This window comes from Lineus longissimus, chromosome 1 (assembly GCF_910592395.1).
Source record: "Lineus longissimus chromosome 1, tnLinLong1.2, whole genome shotgun sequence".
NCBI classification, from domain to species: domain Eukaryota; kingdom Metazoa; phylum Nemertea; class Pilidiophora; order Heteronemertea; family Lineidae; genus Lineus; species Lineus longissimus.
The window spans coordinates 27059183-27076406 of NC_088308.1; the positions used below are offsets into that span (position 1 = coordinate 27059183).

The window sequence follows — 17224 nt, forward strand, 5'->3', positions numbered from 1 at the left end:
AGCACTGTCAAAAATGATGTTGGGTATACACCTTCACTTGCCCTTTAACATCATAAATCATACCTACCAAAGAGCATTACAACATGCCCAATATATCACTGAAATCAACCTGATTAATCCAACATGTTTTATATAGTATTGCTATGATTCACCAGGACAATACAAGATGTTCAATATATCACTAAGATTTACGAGCGAAGCAAACATGCTTTGAGACTATCACAGTAATCATCGGTCATAGATCTGACCAAAATTCGGACATCAATGTACAACTGTAACGTGTTGGCCTACCACCAACATGTGTACACCTTCCCCTCTCGCCAAGAACTGACATTGAATGCATGCATTACGTTATTACATCATCACCCAAGTTGGGAACAACACACAATGCGTTCAAAACGACACGACAACGATACAATGCGTCATCGATTAATTACGCAGTCACTTTACAATAGCTCTATCAATGCCTTCTTTCAGTCGGTCGGAGAAGTCCGTCACTGCAGCTCCCCACACGGCAACTTCTAGAACTACATCGCGGACCAAAAGAAAAGCGACGCGTCTGATAGCAGAAATCAAACATGAAATACATGTAGGTGTTACTGAATATGAGAGCAGGATTCTAAATCGACATTTTGCACGTTTATGCATTCGCTTCTATACTTAGATAAGTTGGATTTAATAGGAGTTTATGAAAGTTAAAATCAGGTTAAAACTATACGGGGAGGGGTAGTGTTTGCGAATCTCAGATCGACTCACTTCAGTGGAGCTAATTGTCTCCGTGTGGTCATCTCGGAATCGATAATGCAAGTTCGAGTTGTCAATGTTTATGGTGGATGATCACCCCACTCGTTTATTCACGATGCTTTATAGAAACTATGTGCTGGAATATATTTACTTGTTGAGTTTTGTTCTTTTTCGGATTATATATTTGGCGGATTGTAACGAACGTGGCTCAAGTGGTGAGTACTAATTTCTTTTTTATATATTTTTTTAAATCGGGCTTTTCTGCAAGATATTCGAATTTTGAGATAGATTGATGGGTGGTGACAAGAAATAGATGGCTTGAAATAGATACATACAGTAGTGCTTGTTAATCGGCTATCATGCCAAGGGTAGCCTAGGTTTCAATTGAGTGCGATTGCGCGTGGCGACTTTTTTATTGAAATCAGTGCAGCGCGGAAATCCTCATAAGTTGAAATATAGTATATTGCAAAGTGACATTAATCAGAAAATAGTACCTTTTCACCAACAATTAAATAAGGTACAAACAGTTGGGTAACTTTTTTCAGATATAGTAAAAGGTCAGAATCAACACTGCAGATATCAAACGGCTTTAGAAAAGTAGTCAAACTGATCAAAAATTGAAAATTACTCTTAGTGAAAACATAAAGATTATTTGAACGAGGTGATTCAAACTAAATTGAAAATCGTGTTGTTTGGAACTATTAGTGCCCTTCGGGGGTCTTACATCTGTATAATCCATTCAATAATCAAATCTTAACAAGAAATTTAATTAAATATTGCGTCAAAGTTAGGAACGAATTCATTTACATTCGATTACATTAGTGTAGAAATGTTCGCTAACTTTCGGTAAAAGCATGTTTTTTACGATGAACCGGCAACGAACGATTCCATCTTCGCCGTATAATTCCATATTCCGATAGTTGAGTGAAAAGTTGCTTTTGCTCAAAGCAGCGCGCTTAAAGCGCACATATCGGTATATTTTTCGTAACCAAAATGCTAGTTATCTACATTGACTACCAAAATATTTTTTTATAGGTGAGTTAGCGTTGCAAACGTTTGCAGCAGGGTTCACTACATTGCGCCAGATGAAATCCCTCTATTAGCTGATTACTCTCAATATCGGCTGTCTGAAGCCATTTCGCCGTAGGCATACCATACTGGAATCATATTGGGGTAACTCACCATGCACTTTGGTGTATTCAACTCTTTAAAACCCCGAGAGCCAAAAGCTTATTCTGATAACTACTAACTATAGCTTGGGCTTCTCTTGTCAGAAATGCAACCAGACCGCAAAGTACTCCAAGCAATTAGCTGATCTGTCTGTACCTATGCCTCAATCAAAATAAACTCAAGATGAAATGGTATGTTAAACTGCGGTCAAAAGCTTCTTCTTCATAGAATCCTCAAGGCTACTTACCTACCATTTAGCACTATCAATGAGAACATATCGGGTGGTGCAGATTGTACGCTTGGGGTTTTAAAGAGTGAAACTTGAGAAATAATTTGAGAACTATTCAGATATGACTGGAACATGTTTTACCAACTATGATGTTCAGCTTCACAGCAGTTGATCCGATTAACACTTTATCATAGCATGAAAAAATCAACAGTTATCCTCGCTGATATAGTAAAAACCGACAATTGCGCACAGAACTGTAAGAAGTGGCGCCTTTCACGCTAGGAATCTTAAAAAACGTGCTGGTAAAATCACAGGAATACTACCATAACTTTGTCGGCATAAACTCCAATATCCTATATTTTGATAATGATATTTGATAAAGATTCAATAAACTGCAACGGACTTGCTTATAAGCGCATTAATGGATCTGTTTTTTTGGTGCAATTTCACGCAAGGATATATTCAATCCGTGCCATACGTCTGTCAAGACATCGGACGGACATGTAATCAACCACCGGTGGTCGGGACCAAATCATTCACCAATAGCCAAAAAAGAATAAAAGATATAAACGTCTTGAAATACGATATGTGAAAAAAAGTTCAAGATGACGAGTTGACGGGGACGAGAAGACAAGCACGCGGGATGCTTGATAATCGGACAGGCGCTGATTGTGAGCGGAAAAGTTCAACATACTTATACCTTATAGTCATGATAGTTATTCCAATAGGTCATGTGAGCTTTGGATGAAGCTTTATACCAAGCTTTTGTGTTTGGTATACTGGTATTCTCCCAAAGCCAGATAGTTGAATTATGGGCGTCCTTTAAGATTCAGCTGGTGTTATTCTTAGCCGGAGGACATATCATTTTCGTGGAGACATATTCTTCAAAAATGCAACCATCTTTCTTCCCACGTAAGATATGTCACAAACATTTTTGACGGGAAACTACATTTCTGAAGCTGTCAACAAAGGCTGGTTTTGTAGATGGTACAGTAGAACATATTGTGTTTACTGACGCTTAAAACACTAATTGGCAGGATTTGCGAGTAAAAAACATCACATGTAACATTCTATTTTTGGCGATCGCTGGTTCCGTGCCTGTTGAAAAGCGCTGAGGAAAGCAGAGAAAATACGGCGTGGGTGAATGCAAAAGTTTTGCAAAGCATATACTCATTGATATTTCAAGTCCTATATCTTTAATAGTTTGACATTTAGGAATCATTTCTTGGTGTAACTGAAAAGTTCCTCGTCTGGTCTGGGGGAAAACCATCCTCCTAATCACAAGGTCTTAGGCTATTAGACTAGTATTAGTTACCGAAGATGAGCCAAAAATCATGGATGGCTTTAGAATGGAATTGCTGATTAGACCAGGTTTTTTTAATTATCGAGTTTGTAGAAGTAGAAAATGGTGATAAAACCCTTTCTTATTTAGTGTGATCAACTTTTAACATGATGAGTGGGCAAACGCTCAATGAAGATTCTGATTAGATTCTTACCATCTAAGCCGTGTTTGATGAAATGGCTGTCACTAAACTGGCCGAGAAAGTTTGTTATCGAAGGTAGATTATGATCGATTGGAGGATCAAAGATGCATTACAAAATACATTGGTTGACATAGTGATCCATCGTTGAGGACTGGAGAGTTTGCAGAACGTCTCGACTCCACTTGAGTTGACCCATTCTCCAAGCAAAAAGCAAATAGAAGAATATTTTTATCCCCACACAGATATCTATTACATCATTTCGAATTTGCTTGACGATAATATAAGAATCCAAAGATTATGTTGTTTTTTTTAGGTTTCGTGTTTTTACAAACATGCTGCAAGGACTGCCGGGATTTTTTACCGACCGGGCTTTCCCAAGTCTTTGGCTATCCCCTAAAATTGACATGAATAGCAAAGTTTGGTCACTGTTCGGCCTACTGCCACATCAGCTAACTAAAATTGTTTTCTTTTCTAAACTTTTCTCCTTTTTGATTCATACGAATTGCGCTGCATCGGCTCTCCGAACAGTTGTTGCGTCGAAGACTGTGGAAGGACATGTCGCCGTTTCTAAGCTAAAGTCAGCATTCGTTGCTTTTTTTCGAATATCCTATGAAAAGTTAAGCATGGTAATAATGTAATGGTTCGTCGGTATTCCTTTGTGCTCGTCAATTTCATAATCAGCTCTTCAAAGGATTCGATCAGTCAGCCATAATTGGGAAACTGCTTCATTTCATCAGCGCCTTCGATGGAGTTTTATTGGGGCATCTGCCGCCTTAGGATCAGCTGCTGCAGTCGTGATTACAAGTTAAAAAAGATAGCCAGTCATTTCGCGGCATGCTTCATTTGAGATGTTGTGACATTCGGAATTCTGCTTTAGGAAATCATTGAATAGTGATGTATTTAGCCCCATCTTCGTTGAAGCAGACCGAGACAATGGACGTGTGGTCACAACGCATCAATTGACGAAGCGGAACATTATTTAGCATCGGCTCCGAAGGCCGATTACTTATACACCTCAGTGTCAGGGTCTACAATTGCAATGCCATCGAACTCCCAATGGCTGAAACCTGACCAACTGAATGATCAATTAGAAGGAAGTTTTTATGATGGGTAGTCGTTGTGGTTGGGTATGGTTATCAGGCCGCTAGGGTGTCTTGTTGAACTTGGGTAATGGGATTCCTCGGCGGCTGTCCGCCCGCTCCGATCTAGCGAGTGGCCCTGGCACAGACCCGAGAAGAGCTCGAAAAGAAAAGAATCATCGAAGTATGAGTATTCAGTCGCAAACCAGTCGCCAGTCTAGCATATAATTTAATGGCAATAGTTGAGAATTTACTCGCAGTGAGATCGATAACCTTATATGAATATGAGGTAAAATCTCTCTGCAACCTTTTCTAAAAATATTCACGGCATTCTCAGTTTCCGGACTACTGCAGCCTTATTACACGTTCATCAGCTCAAAAGGTCTAATCTTACCACCGTCACCTTTATATTTCATTACACAGAAAGTCAATCAGAATTCCAAATGGGGGTCGATCATAGCCGAGAAGAGATCGATATTGGTCCACAATTGCATTCGATCAAACTCAGATCTGTCAGGACTGCCCAGTAACCTTTCCTGGCTTGTGCACCAACCGACCGAAGACATTATCGTTGACGTGAATACTTTCGGCCGATTACTCTTTGTTGCGGCCGCAGTGTAATAGCCGTTATGAAAGCGCCGGACATGGATCTTGTGGCTATGATATAATAAAGTATATTTCTTCAAGGCAAGAATGGCATCGTTGGCGTTGGTAACACTAGTTCAATGTTTGGCGACACAATGAAGACATTCTGATGCACTGAAACCTTCATATCACCGAGACGAGTGTATAGCAGAAGCTTGCTTCATAGTCGTGATATCCGGATGTAAAAGTGCAAAATTGATTTTGATTCTTGTCCTTAACTGTAGCTTTAAACTCTGAGTGCCATAGTTTTTCATATCGTGGATAGGACCAAAATGTATTCCAGTCAAAAGTTTGGTTGTTAATATGGCACAATAATCATCTCCATGACATCACTTAATACACTGAATACCGGTAATATGTGCTCCTAATCTCGACTCCAATAAAGGATCCATCAATGGTCCAGGCAAGATCATCAAGTTGATTGTCAATACCTTTTCAAAGCAAATAAATGCAGTTGACTACGGTATCATATTTTTTCATGTCGCAGGGATTTTTGGTCTCTGCAATACAAACTGACCCGTTTCATCGGTAGCCAGAGCATTTCTCGCTTAAATCTCCCTATCAAGAAAAAAGTGGTTATTCATTCTTTTAGCTTGCTGGAGCCTGAATATCTTGTGCACCACGCACGAGGAGCCTGGGTAAATGTTTCCGATGGGATTTCAGGCGGAGGAGAAAATCCCCGCCGTAGGCCGATCTAAGACAGGTGAAATCAATCACCATGCTCTGAATAGGCCAGCGGCTTGGTGTAGATCCGTGAGATAATCCGAAGGAATCTTCTTTTCCCATGCTTGGGGCCGATTAATGGACGAGACGGTGTGTGCATGCAGCCTGGGAGAGAGTAGAGAAATTAAATATCTGCAGTGGTCTGCAGGGTTGGTCTACTACTACGCGAGCTTTTCCCGTCGACCAAAGGATCCACCATGTCTGTTACGTCAATCAAGATGCTGAGGAGAATCTGCTTTGAATTCTTATAGCTCATCTAGCAGAGCCGATGGCCAGTTTTATGGGAGCCAAGTAGAAAAACGATTACATTGATACCCTCGCCTATCCTCCGATACCTCGGCAGGCTTGGCCGCCAATGAAATATGATGGCATGGCGCTTTTGATGCAGTCGGTGAAAGCGACAGGATATCGACTGGATATCATAAACTCAGGATCATAAACTCACTACGAGTATAATTGGTATCACTGCACCCTTTGAAGTAGAATTACTGCAGCCCAGGATTTGAGTTTAACGGAAGAAGTTATTTATGCTTGAAACACAGAGGTTCAGCTCAGCTGGCAAGCGATTTGAAGCAATAGATTACTCCGCGTTTTTTTCGCGCTTTTCCGTCAAGTGCCGGAACTGATCTCCGTGTCAGTGGTCGACAAAATGGTAATAAACCCACAACTACATCCTGCCAGCCTCGAACGGAGTTTATAATGATCCCAGCTACACAAGTAATCCATTAATCGAGAAAAAATATTTTCTCGGTATCGGAAGAGATTTTTAGATGCATGAAGGAGATCATATTGGTCGAGAGCACCTTATACGTTTCATTGTTATTCATTGCTCTTATTGTGGCAACAGTTAGCAGTTCGAGAAAAATTACTTTTTGAACAGCATCCTGTTATTAGGCAGCTATTCCATTGACCTTTCTACATACCAGGAGATGAGACAATGGGAAAGAGATGACTTAGGCGAAAATATCAATTTGGCAATTTACCAATGATTTAGACATTTATTTTACTAGGGTGATGATTTGCTTGATAACGCTACCTTTGGCGGTGACATCAGTTGGCGGTGATGATGTGTTTGAAACATGTTATGAAAAGTGGCGGAGACAAGGGACTATGCACAGCCATTGACTCTAGCAAAAAGTCAATGATGTTGTGTGTGGTATCGGGCCAGTCACGGGTAGGATAGATCCATTAGCCTGTACTGCTGTCTTCTCAAAACGTACATGTACTTTGTGAAAATAAATAAAATTCGCAAAGCCGCTATCTCTCGGCGGTATGCAGAGTTTCTTCATTATTTTTATCTAAAATTGATCCTAATGTTATTGCCGGATAAATCGTTAAATTACGCGGCACTTTATGACCTTTGAGTCTGATATTGAGCATTGATTCAAGATTTTAATGGCTCTTCAAATACTGAGCTGACATATAACGAAGAGGAGGCACAACAGAGATTTGACTGTGAGGCTTAATTTTGTTACAAATGATCGCGAACATAAACATGATTGCTGTTTGGGGAAAATTTGGATTGTTTACTCTCCGAGCTGCCGGTAGTATGTACGGCTCAGGGATGTTGACGGTAGAGAAAGACAAATACACCAGACGAAACCACTTCAAGATATACCATGCAGTTAATTTTATTTTCTAATCATTCCGATATCGGTGAAACTCTGTCAACATGTCACCCCGACCAACCCCCTAAAGGCAAATCTGCCAAATAATCGGTCGGATCGTTAACTTATAAATGACTCGGATGCAGTCCTATCTGGACATTGGTCGATGCATTGTTGGTACACGCTGCGGGGAGATTATTGGTGCATATTTCACCTAGACGCTTCCGCCAAACAAACTCTGCTCCAAGGATGATGATATTATAAGAAGCCTTGTTGGATCAAGAGTATATAAAGAAGATGTTACTCGTATCTACCAGATATAAAGATACTAGCTATTACTCTATTGCACGATTCATCTGAACGCAATTTCCGGAACCTTCAGTTTGTATGTGATGTCACCTAAGCACGCCGTTGCAGCCCGTGGTCTTTACTATGGATTCGAAAACGTGCGGGGGCAGCAAGTCATTTCCATATTTATTAGTCCTATTAATATTGTGGAAATGGTGCGTATCACGCAATTGGTTAAGTTCAGTGGGTAACTGCTTAGCTGCAGATTTTAAGAGCTTGGAAAGGATTCGAATGGTCTCTGCCAAGCTATATCGACGACACAAATTGACCATCAATTCCTCTGATTGATAGGGAAAGATCGCATGAAGTCTATTGCTGGTGGCCCTGAAGCTATTAAGGGTGAAGTCATGCAGCAGCAGAGATATTGCTAGGAATTGATCTGTTGCTATTTGATGGCTAAATTACCAATCAAATGGTCTTGATTGCAACAAGGTGATTTGCAGGCGATAAACACTTATCTTAAATCAGGCAGTCACGGGTCGTTATCGAGCCCACGGGCATTCCTGTGGGTCATAGATACTATAAACGATGCTGCTGATATTGAACCGTGTTATTGCCTCTCTCTGCAGAATCCTTCAGTGAACTCATCACCTTTGTCATGTAGGAATACGGTGTGATGGGTAAGGTAGTAGCTCTATTAAATGCTGGAATGAGCTGATCTCTGCACATTGCCACACCCATGCCGACTTACCGGCAGTGGATGTCAATCCTAAAATCTCCTCCTTTCACGGCCACGCCTTGCCCTCGGGCTCCAGTCTGTAGGAGTGATTACCTGAGCTCCGGTGTTGACACGTTTTTCGGTGCTTCCCCCTGAAAAGTCATGGTTTCTCTAGCTTACTATCAAATTGAAAAACTGTAACACGGGGAACTACCACAGATGTTACACTGGGTTCCTTGTTGCACTGGAGCGGAGGAAAAAACATTTGGATTGGTAATAATCATGTTTCCATTATTTGCTGAGAATCCCATCACAGTTCTCAATCATCATTCTTAATTGACGCCATTGAATAAGCTGCAGCTCTTAGAATTTCGAAAGACGCGAATTGGTCAGAGTTCAGATAAGCGGCTGATTGCCTTTTGAATTCTCAACTAACGTTTAGATGCAAACGTGTCTAAAAGAAGGTCGTGAATGGAGAAAGATTTTCGGCAATTTCTTGTCACGAAAAGGAAGGGAGATTCTTTCACAGTCAGTTAATGTCATCTTGCATCTTGCATACTGATTTTCACAAATAACCAAAAAACGAAAACATAATGGTGCATTTTTGTTTTTATGAAATATCGTCCAGGCTTTACGATGGAGGGAAAACACTTTACAAAATATCTGCTTTTCTTTCTCAATTCGTATAGATATTTAAAAGGATATCCTCTGGTGCTAATCAGTGCGGTGGCTGGGAAAGGACATCACATGATTTTTTTTTCAACATGAAAAATTTTGGTCATGTCGAAAAAAAATTCATGTGATGTCCTTTCCCAGCCACCGTAAATCATTTCTCCTCACCAAATACGACCCAGGTGATTCTCAGTTGCAATCTTATCTAACTAGCGTAGATTAATTGGCGACCCAGACTCGGTGTTGCTCGAGGCACCAAATAAATATAAGAGGAATTGATTTCACTAATGATGTATCTTGACATATGACAAGACGAAAGGTACGTTAATCTTAGGTTGGTGACTTGCTGACAGGTGAAATGAAAAACGCACTTCAAAGAGCATATATCGAAAAAGGTTCCCTCTTTAGCCGAGTGAATGGTTTATTGCATCACCTCTACGGCGCCGATGACAGCGCACTCTTAGAAATAAAAGTTTTTGAGCCTCACGGTCAATAATGGTATACAATGTATGTACATGTATTTGCATCTTTTTCCCTTTTACAAAGTGCTATGTGGCTGGGTTATAATAGGCAGCATATTCACCCTACCTTCAATAGAAACCTTTGCGAATTGCTACGTGTAAGAGGTCAATTGCAACTGAGGACTGTGCAATACTATGGAACGATTGACTCATTCTTTTCTTATGTATACTTGATGACAATAAGAATTATCAGAGTAATACTGTTATGAGTACAACTACTGTTTGATTGCTTATTAGATTAGTCCATCCCAAAGGAATCTACCTTTTACGTGGCATACATTATGCACGAAACGAACCAGCCTGTACTGAATTAGATAAAGGGTGAGTCCTGGGACTTTCTGCCTGGGGACACTAAAATATACATTTCTTTTTGCAGAGTTCCTGCTGAGTTATTGGAGAAGGCGAAACAGTATTATATCTGAAAATTATTTAAGAAACCAGATAGGGCTAGGTTCCTTGCGAGCGACGTATCCCTTACATCTCATTTTAGTAGGCTGTGAAGCGTTCGTATCTCAGAGCACTAAACTGTTCGTTACAACCAATTACAAGTTATCCGAACCTTAAAAGAATGTTGGCAGCTGATGAAAACAGAATCGTGTCTGTAAAACGTGAAGAATTATCGAAATCACCTTCTTCAAAGGTGCTAGCTTAGCTTACCCTTGAAGAAGTAGTATCAGTTTAAATCACAAGGACTGAGTTACATGTACATCAAACTTAATTTCTCTATAGTGATATCAAATATGACAAGCACTTAATTTGAGGAACAAGTAACGCTTTTATTTTTCAAATGATAACCTAAAGCACGACTTTTCCCAGCAATCTTCGTTAAATTGCTGACAATTCTAACTAAATGGATTCATGAAAGTTGGATGGATGGGTATTTTGCGTGCAGCAGGAGAAATAATTCTCCTCTCTACAGAGTCTAACCGACTGGTTGCAAATGCCAGCTGTTGGCTTTTAGAACATAATAACCTTGCCTCCCCACAGCAAACCGTTTCGTCTCATTTGATATCACACTTGAATTGACAAACGTCGTTTGAGACGGTTGCCTAACTAATAAACAAGCCAATGGCCAGATGATACTGAGGCTGACGATGAAACTGAGGCTGAAGACCAATACATAGTCGTTTATGGGTTAATACATACAACAAGACCAATGCGTTGTTGAATACACCACGGATGTAAATCGCAGCGTGTTTAAGAACTGTGTGTAAAACGTACACACGGGAACTGCCCATGCTTTACGTGTACACACCTTTCATCGTATCTGTATCCTCAGCACCAAACAGAAGTTGTAGGGCAAATAAGACGCCACAATCCGATTTCCAGTAAATCAGATGTAGAGTGACTTCCTATTTTGCTCCATTTACCATTCATGGTTGGTCAATGTTCTAATACTGCTGAGTGTGGATTACTAATTTCTGTAAGAGGATGGTTGGACCATGGTACGCGCTTTGCTAAGAAAGAAAACTTAGGAATCCTTAGATGCATTGCGCCGAAGGATACGCCCGTATCATACAGATATTTGTGGTCGATACGCCGAAACCATTCTGGAATGATATTCCTCACCGCATCCTGACCGGATTTGCAGACTCATTTCATCTTCTAATTGAATTGACATACAAATGAGAAAATCGACTGATCTACGATTTGAAGGATGATGATAATAGCTTGTCATTTAGACCCCCTCAGGGCTTCACCTGCCTGGTGGTTCGGCTGCGATGAGATTATCATTAACCTTGCTGATCGGTTAGTTAATTCCAGGTCAGGGAAGATCAGAGAACGCAGACCAAGCTTGTCGATATGTCTCGTCATATATTCAGCAAGTCATTGGTAGTTGGGTACAACTCGGGGCATGAGAACAGCGGAAGGGCTCAGCCTCATAGGCTCCTTGACATATTTGTCGAATGAAGTTATGTTTCATTCAACTCTTCGTCGTCAAGCTTTTAAGAATGAAAGCCTACGACGAACTATGAATATTTTAGTGTCAATTTTGTTTTTTTAATCTTCTAAAACTTAGTGCAAACGATGGTTTAAGAATACCACTCTCTTCATTGTTGATGTTCGGAATCTAAAGAAAGATTGTAATTTTCAAAGTGATATTCTTTGTAGACTTCAAACAATGCTAACACTTGTACACTTACTCTTACATGTGGAGTAATTAGCATTAGCTTTAACAGACTACGACAGCAGCGCTAGAAGCCGACACCTATACTGCGATAAACAAAAAACAGTCAAAAATCACCAAAGGATAAGCTGTAAAAGGTTATCTATTTCGATCCAATCCATCATTACAATACAATTTCAAGTGTCAAACTTCCCTGTCAAACATTTCCAATAATCTTTCATTTGATATCAAGTGCCTTCGTTCTTAATGCTGTGAGCAAACGTGCTATCAGCCTGTAATGTCAAGCCTGTAAAGCCTGTTGGCCATCAAACTAACATATGTTGAAGGCTTCTGCTATTTATTGTGTATGCAAAGTCCTCATCTGATGTCACGACCATCGCGTAATATAGCCTTTATTGCTTACCATCATCACAGCCAAAAGTTATGAGGTACGTCGTTGACAATATGACAATACCATGTTAATTTGTTTCACCGGCGGTTACCTTTTTCAATGTTGGTGGCCGGAGTGGATGTCAACTCCAAGCAATCAGTTCTGAGTGGTTTCCTCTGCTTTATTTCTTCTTCTCTGCTTCTTTTGCTGTCAGATATAAGGCAGTTGCCTGTATCAATGAAATTTCACACCGCGTCTGATGCATCCGCTTCTTGTCTGTCGGACACACTGTTTAGGACCCAACGTGACATGCCATCAACAAGAAATATATTTAGTTATCCCGATATTGCCTTGTTGTATTGATACTATGTCTGAGCAATGGTAAAACTGATGGAAACACTCGTTGAATTATCCTCTACAATCTGCCGGATTGCTTTTTGATCTGGGTGCCTCGGATTGAATTGCAATTGGATGTTGGGAACATCTTAAGAGACTAAACTGATTTTTCAAGAATATCAATTCTCATGCTACTGTCAACTTGATGAGAGATGTTAGAGCAAGGACAAGATATATGTATATGTTTTCTAAACCTGACCAGTGCGAACATAAAAACAGACACAGCATCTACTACAAATGTTAGCCGACAAAATGCTTTCATACGAAGTCTCAACTTCACGCTTGCATAGTTATCATTTCGCGATTGACAGGATATCATACCCTCGAGACTATTATTAATTCTAATTTAGTTAATGACTGATGCGGTGGCTCTATTAATTTCTTTTCCTGTGGGATAGTGCGATGCGGCAAAAAACTTTTTTTCAATTTCCGGCATCAGAGATGGTTACGCTTGTGATTTAAAAGGAATGGTTCTGTTTTTAGGTTTGTGAAGCGAGAGTGGCGGTCCTTTCCTGTCATAATGCCTGTAATAATACCATATGTACATGAATGAATAAAAAAGTAAATGAAGAGAAAAAGAATGTTGTGGATACACGGGGATTCGAATCCGTGACCACCAGACCGAAAGTCCAGCATTCTAACCGTTGAACCACAGAGGCTTTCATGTTAGAGTGGTGATTTTCTTCGCCTGTAATAACCAGCCTATGGCAATATGAACCTTGTGTGAAATAGAGCGACATTTTTATTTCACACATGCTTCAGATCACCAATTCGTTATCTGCCACTTGCTGGAACCAACCTGGCGCTCAGTAACACCAGTTGCCTTTGATTGACGAAGATTTTACTTGACGTGCTCCTGAAACGCCCGATGGATTCATACTCGGACAACATTCCTCCGGAATTGAAGCCACTGTGAATTAATAGGGGTAGATGACACTCTAATCACCGACTCACACCAGGGGCGGGTGTGTGTTGAGATAACGATGGGAAGGCCGAGAAGTGACCGATCATTGAAAAAGGGAATTAGCGGCACACACAAATTGCAAAACCACGGACTTATATAAGTCCGTTAAAACGTTACTCTATTTTTGCTTCATTCGTTCATTTCTGTGCACGATTCTATTTTCGTCGTTGCCCTTTCAAGATCTAAGGCTGCTTCATATTTGGTGACAATGACATCAATATATCTGCCTCACAATCGCCTTTGCTGACAGACGTTCTCCTCTCCCTAGGTAGTTGGCCATGCCAAGGGAATATCAATAATGCAACTTATATTGGTAATGTTAAGCAGACAACACGCTGTTGTTATCTTGTGATAGTCAATCACTGAACCCACCATTAATCTATTCATACCAGACAGAAAGAGGACCTTTCCATCTCAACAAAAGTGGCCGAGGATCTTCTCATCTTAACAAAAGGGACAAAACTTGATGATGTATTGAACGTGCTGAAATCCTGTGACATCATAGACTGAAGGTCAGAATAAAAAACACAAAGATATCTAGTTATTGATAGCCAGACGTGATAATTATCATAATGATAACTAGAAGAGGAATGAGAAGGGGAAGAAATATTTATAGTCGAGTATAATCACTAGTCTCCCTCAGCTTCTTGGCTAAGTTGGGGAAGTCTAACTACCTGGCTTCTTCATGATGATCGATGACCATGTCCGGTGCGTGGATGACATAGCTTGTCTGTGGAACATGACCGCATTACAGGTCAGAAGTCGAAAAGGTTTCGGAAATCGAAACCAATCTAAAACCAATCACCCATCAATTATGCCCGTTGCATTGTTTCTGTCCTAGATGAGAGTTTTAAATGCTCTCAATGTTCAATATCTTTCCTCGGGTGTTGTATTGATGTCTACCCTCGCAAATCACGATGAAAATTGGTTTGCGAGGGTCAGACCAATCAACAAAATTATATGCTTACCCTACCCAAATCACTTCTAGGTTTTACTGATCTGATGATTCCGTTTTAAATCCCCGTCGTCGCTGTTTCCATGTTGCCTTAAATGAGATGGTATCACGCCAGGTTAGCCCCACCTCCGAGACTGCCGAGTGTAGTTGACGACATCCAAAGGTGCGAAATCCGTTGCCGTGAAAGCATGATTTGATCTTGGCGGGCTTTGTAACTCACCACATCTCAATAGAGACCAAAAGGCACGCAATGCTTTATCGACCGGCTAGCGTTTTTCGATAATATAGCGTGATCTGAATTTGGTAAGACGATATCAAGCCGGGTCTGGCCTATCACTAAGCATTCCTTTACAACTTTAATGGACAAGTGTGTTAAAAGGAGGCTTATAAAAGCGTTATTACTGTGGTTATGACTGCGCTAGGCCTTGTTGACTGGAAGACGGTTAACTATCATAATAGTGACTGATAGAACAGCTTAATTTATACATCAGTCTGGAAAAAACAAGTCATCAACCCCAACATTTCATCATCTCTCAAGACGCACAATCAATACGTGTTTGTATTCAAAGGACCACCCAGTCATCTTGTATCTTGTACACATCCACTGTCTACAGCCAGTGAGAGAGGAACCTCCACTCTAGATGCGGGCTGTCAGATAGCTAATTTGATCTTGTCACTTTGGTGTCGGATCAAACTGCCCCCAGGTTATGTACGCCCTACCCTTTGGGGGCGGATTTTATGTACATATACGTAGTCGAGTTCTCTAATAGGTCTATTCACTAAGTCAGTGTGGGCGCTTCGTACTCTGTAATGAAAAAGTGTAAATTAAATTTGATTAAAAGATATAGGCAAAGCCGTAAGATTCTTATTCGTGAATAGGTATTAGATAGATACCTGAATATCTGAATCACCTCACATGCCTAAACTTGATTAGTTGATCGAATTTTTAAGTAGCTTAGTATTAGTTGATTTACGTGATGGAATGATGAAATAGTTGCCCGCCGTATTTCGAGAAAAAAGCAGCCACCAAGCCAGCAATGACAATATGACGTGCTTTGACTTTAATACTTGACCTATGATTGGTTCGTTACATGTTCTGCGGTGATGTCAACGGTCTCCATCAACCGTCGACGGTCTTGTGCTGCTCAATCAATTCGCCATAATGACAGGGTTCTACTCTACTCAAATGTACTAAGAATGATTCTGCCTCACCACGGAGGACCATCCCATGCGATGTTAGACAATCAGTATACGGACCAGACGTTCGGCAGCGGTAACCTGCAGAATAAAACAGTCTCGTCACTTTTTCCATCAGAACGGCAATCTGCGCCATGTGTTTTCCCATTGATTTTCTTCTTTTGTTCTGCACCCCCATTTGACTGCATTATCTGAAACTTTCAACCTCCATGTGATACAAGTCGTTAATTGAATCCAGCACCTTGCTTGTTTTCTTGCTTGATGTCGCCGGGATTTTGATGCATTATTTCACACTGAAGATAATAAGCAATCAGCGGTTCAAACAATGCGTGTGATGTGTCTTGGTAATGGGGAACGTGGGTGTTGCTTGTGATTTCTACAATATCATTCAAACGAAAAGGTGAGGGCAGGCAAAAAGTCATAAATATGTTTCTGTCATGATGTTTTGTCTTTTCAAAATCATGGAGATTTCTTGAGATCAATCTCATAGACAGGCAGTTTGGTACGCCAGTCTTACTTGTCATGTGTACTGGGAGCCTGCACTTGGAGGCGTTATTCTGCATGTAGTAATCTAGCATAGTGTCAACCGCTGGAATAAGGAGCTCCTCAGGAAAGAGTAGCTCTGCGATGATCCAGACGGTAAAATACTACATGACAAATTCTCATGCCATCGAGTCGGCTCGGGATACACCTAATCTTGCTCTCTCGTATACAATTTTCCACCATTGATTACTGTGGGTTACCTTTTCTGTCGTCTTGATATGTTGAATTACATACCCAGACTTGGCGATGAAAATGATCCTGACATGCTGCATCGGGTGTGGTTAGCTTCGGGAGTTGTCTCGGGCGAACTACCGCGCTGGGTCAATTCCAATAGACAAGTCAGTTAGTTCGTCTTATGCATCTGCATGAAACATCATAGCAAGCAATCTTCTATCTACCGGCTGCATCAGAAATGTCGACCAACAAGGCTCGAACCTTCGACCTTCCATTCACATGGCAAAAATCCTTAACCACGAGGATTGGTTATAGACAACATTTCATTTATTGCTAATTGATGTTCAGCTGTAGTTCAACACATTTTTCGTATAGTGACCTTACATGCTCATATACAAGGGTCATACACCCCATCCATCAGATATCTAATCAAACGCAAATACTAGAAGTGTGTACAATTTTGATTGGCGGGTTTCTAACTAACTTAGTCAGATTCCTAGAGCAAAACCATAGCCAAAGGCTAAGCTCTATATTTCATTGTGCTTTTGCGGTTACAACACGAAATATCAGCAAGAGTGAAGTTATGGTCGGAAAAGAAAATTGCTTGTTATATTATT

The 17224-nt window shown here is 40.6% G+C and overlaps 1 protein-coding gene across 1 annotated transcript in view; it reads left to right on the forward strand.

Annotated features, from left to right (window-relative positions):
• The first annotated feature begins 594 nt into the window (after nucleotides 1–594).
• The window catches only part of LOC135495103 (neuronal acetylcholine receptor subunit non-alpha-2-like), a 31287-nt gene continuing 14657 nt past the window's right edge, over nucleotides 595–17224 (forward strand). Inside the window, exon 1 of the mRNA XM_064783526.1 lies at nucleotides 595–959. Coding sequence (XP_064639596.1) covers nucleotides 821–959 — 139 coding nt within the window. The 5' untranslated portion in view covers nucleotides 595–820. The remainder of the gene's footprint in view (nucleotides 960–17224) is intronic.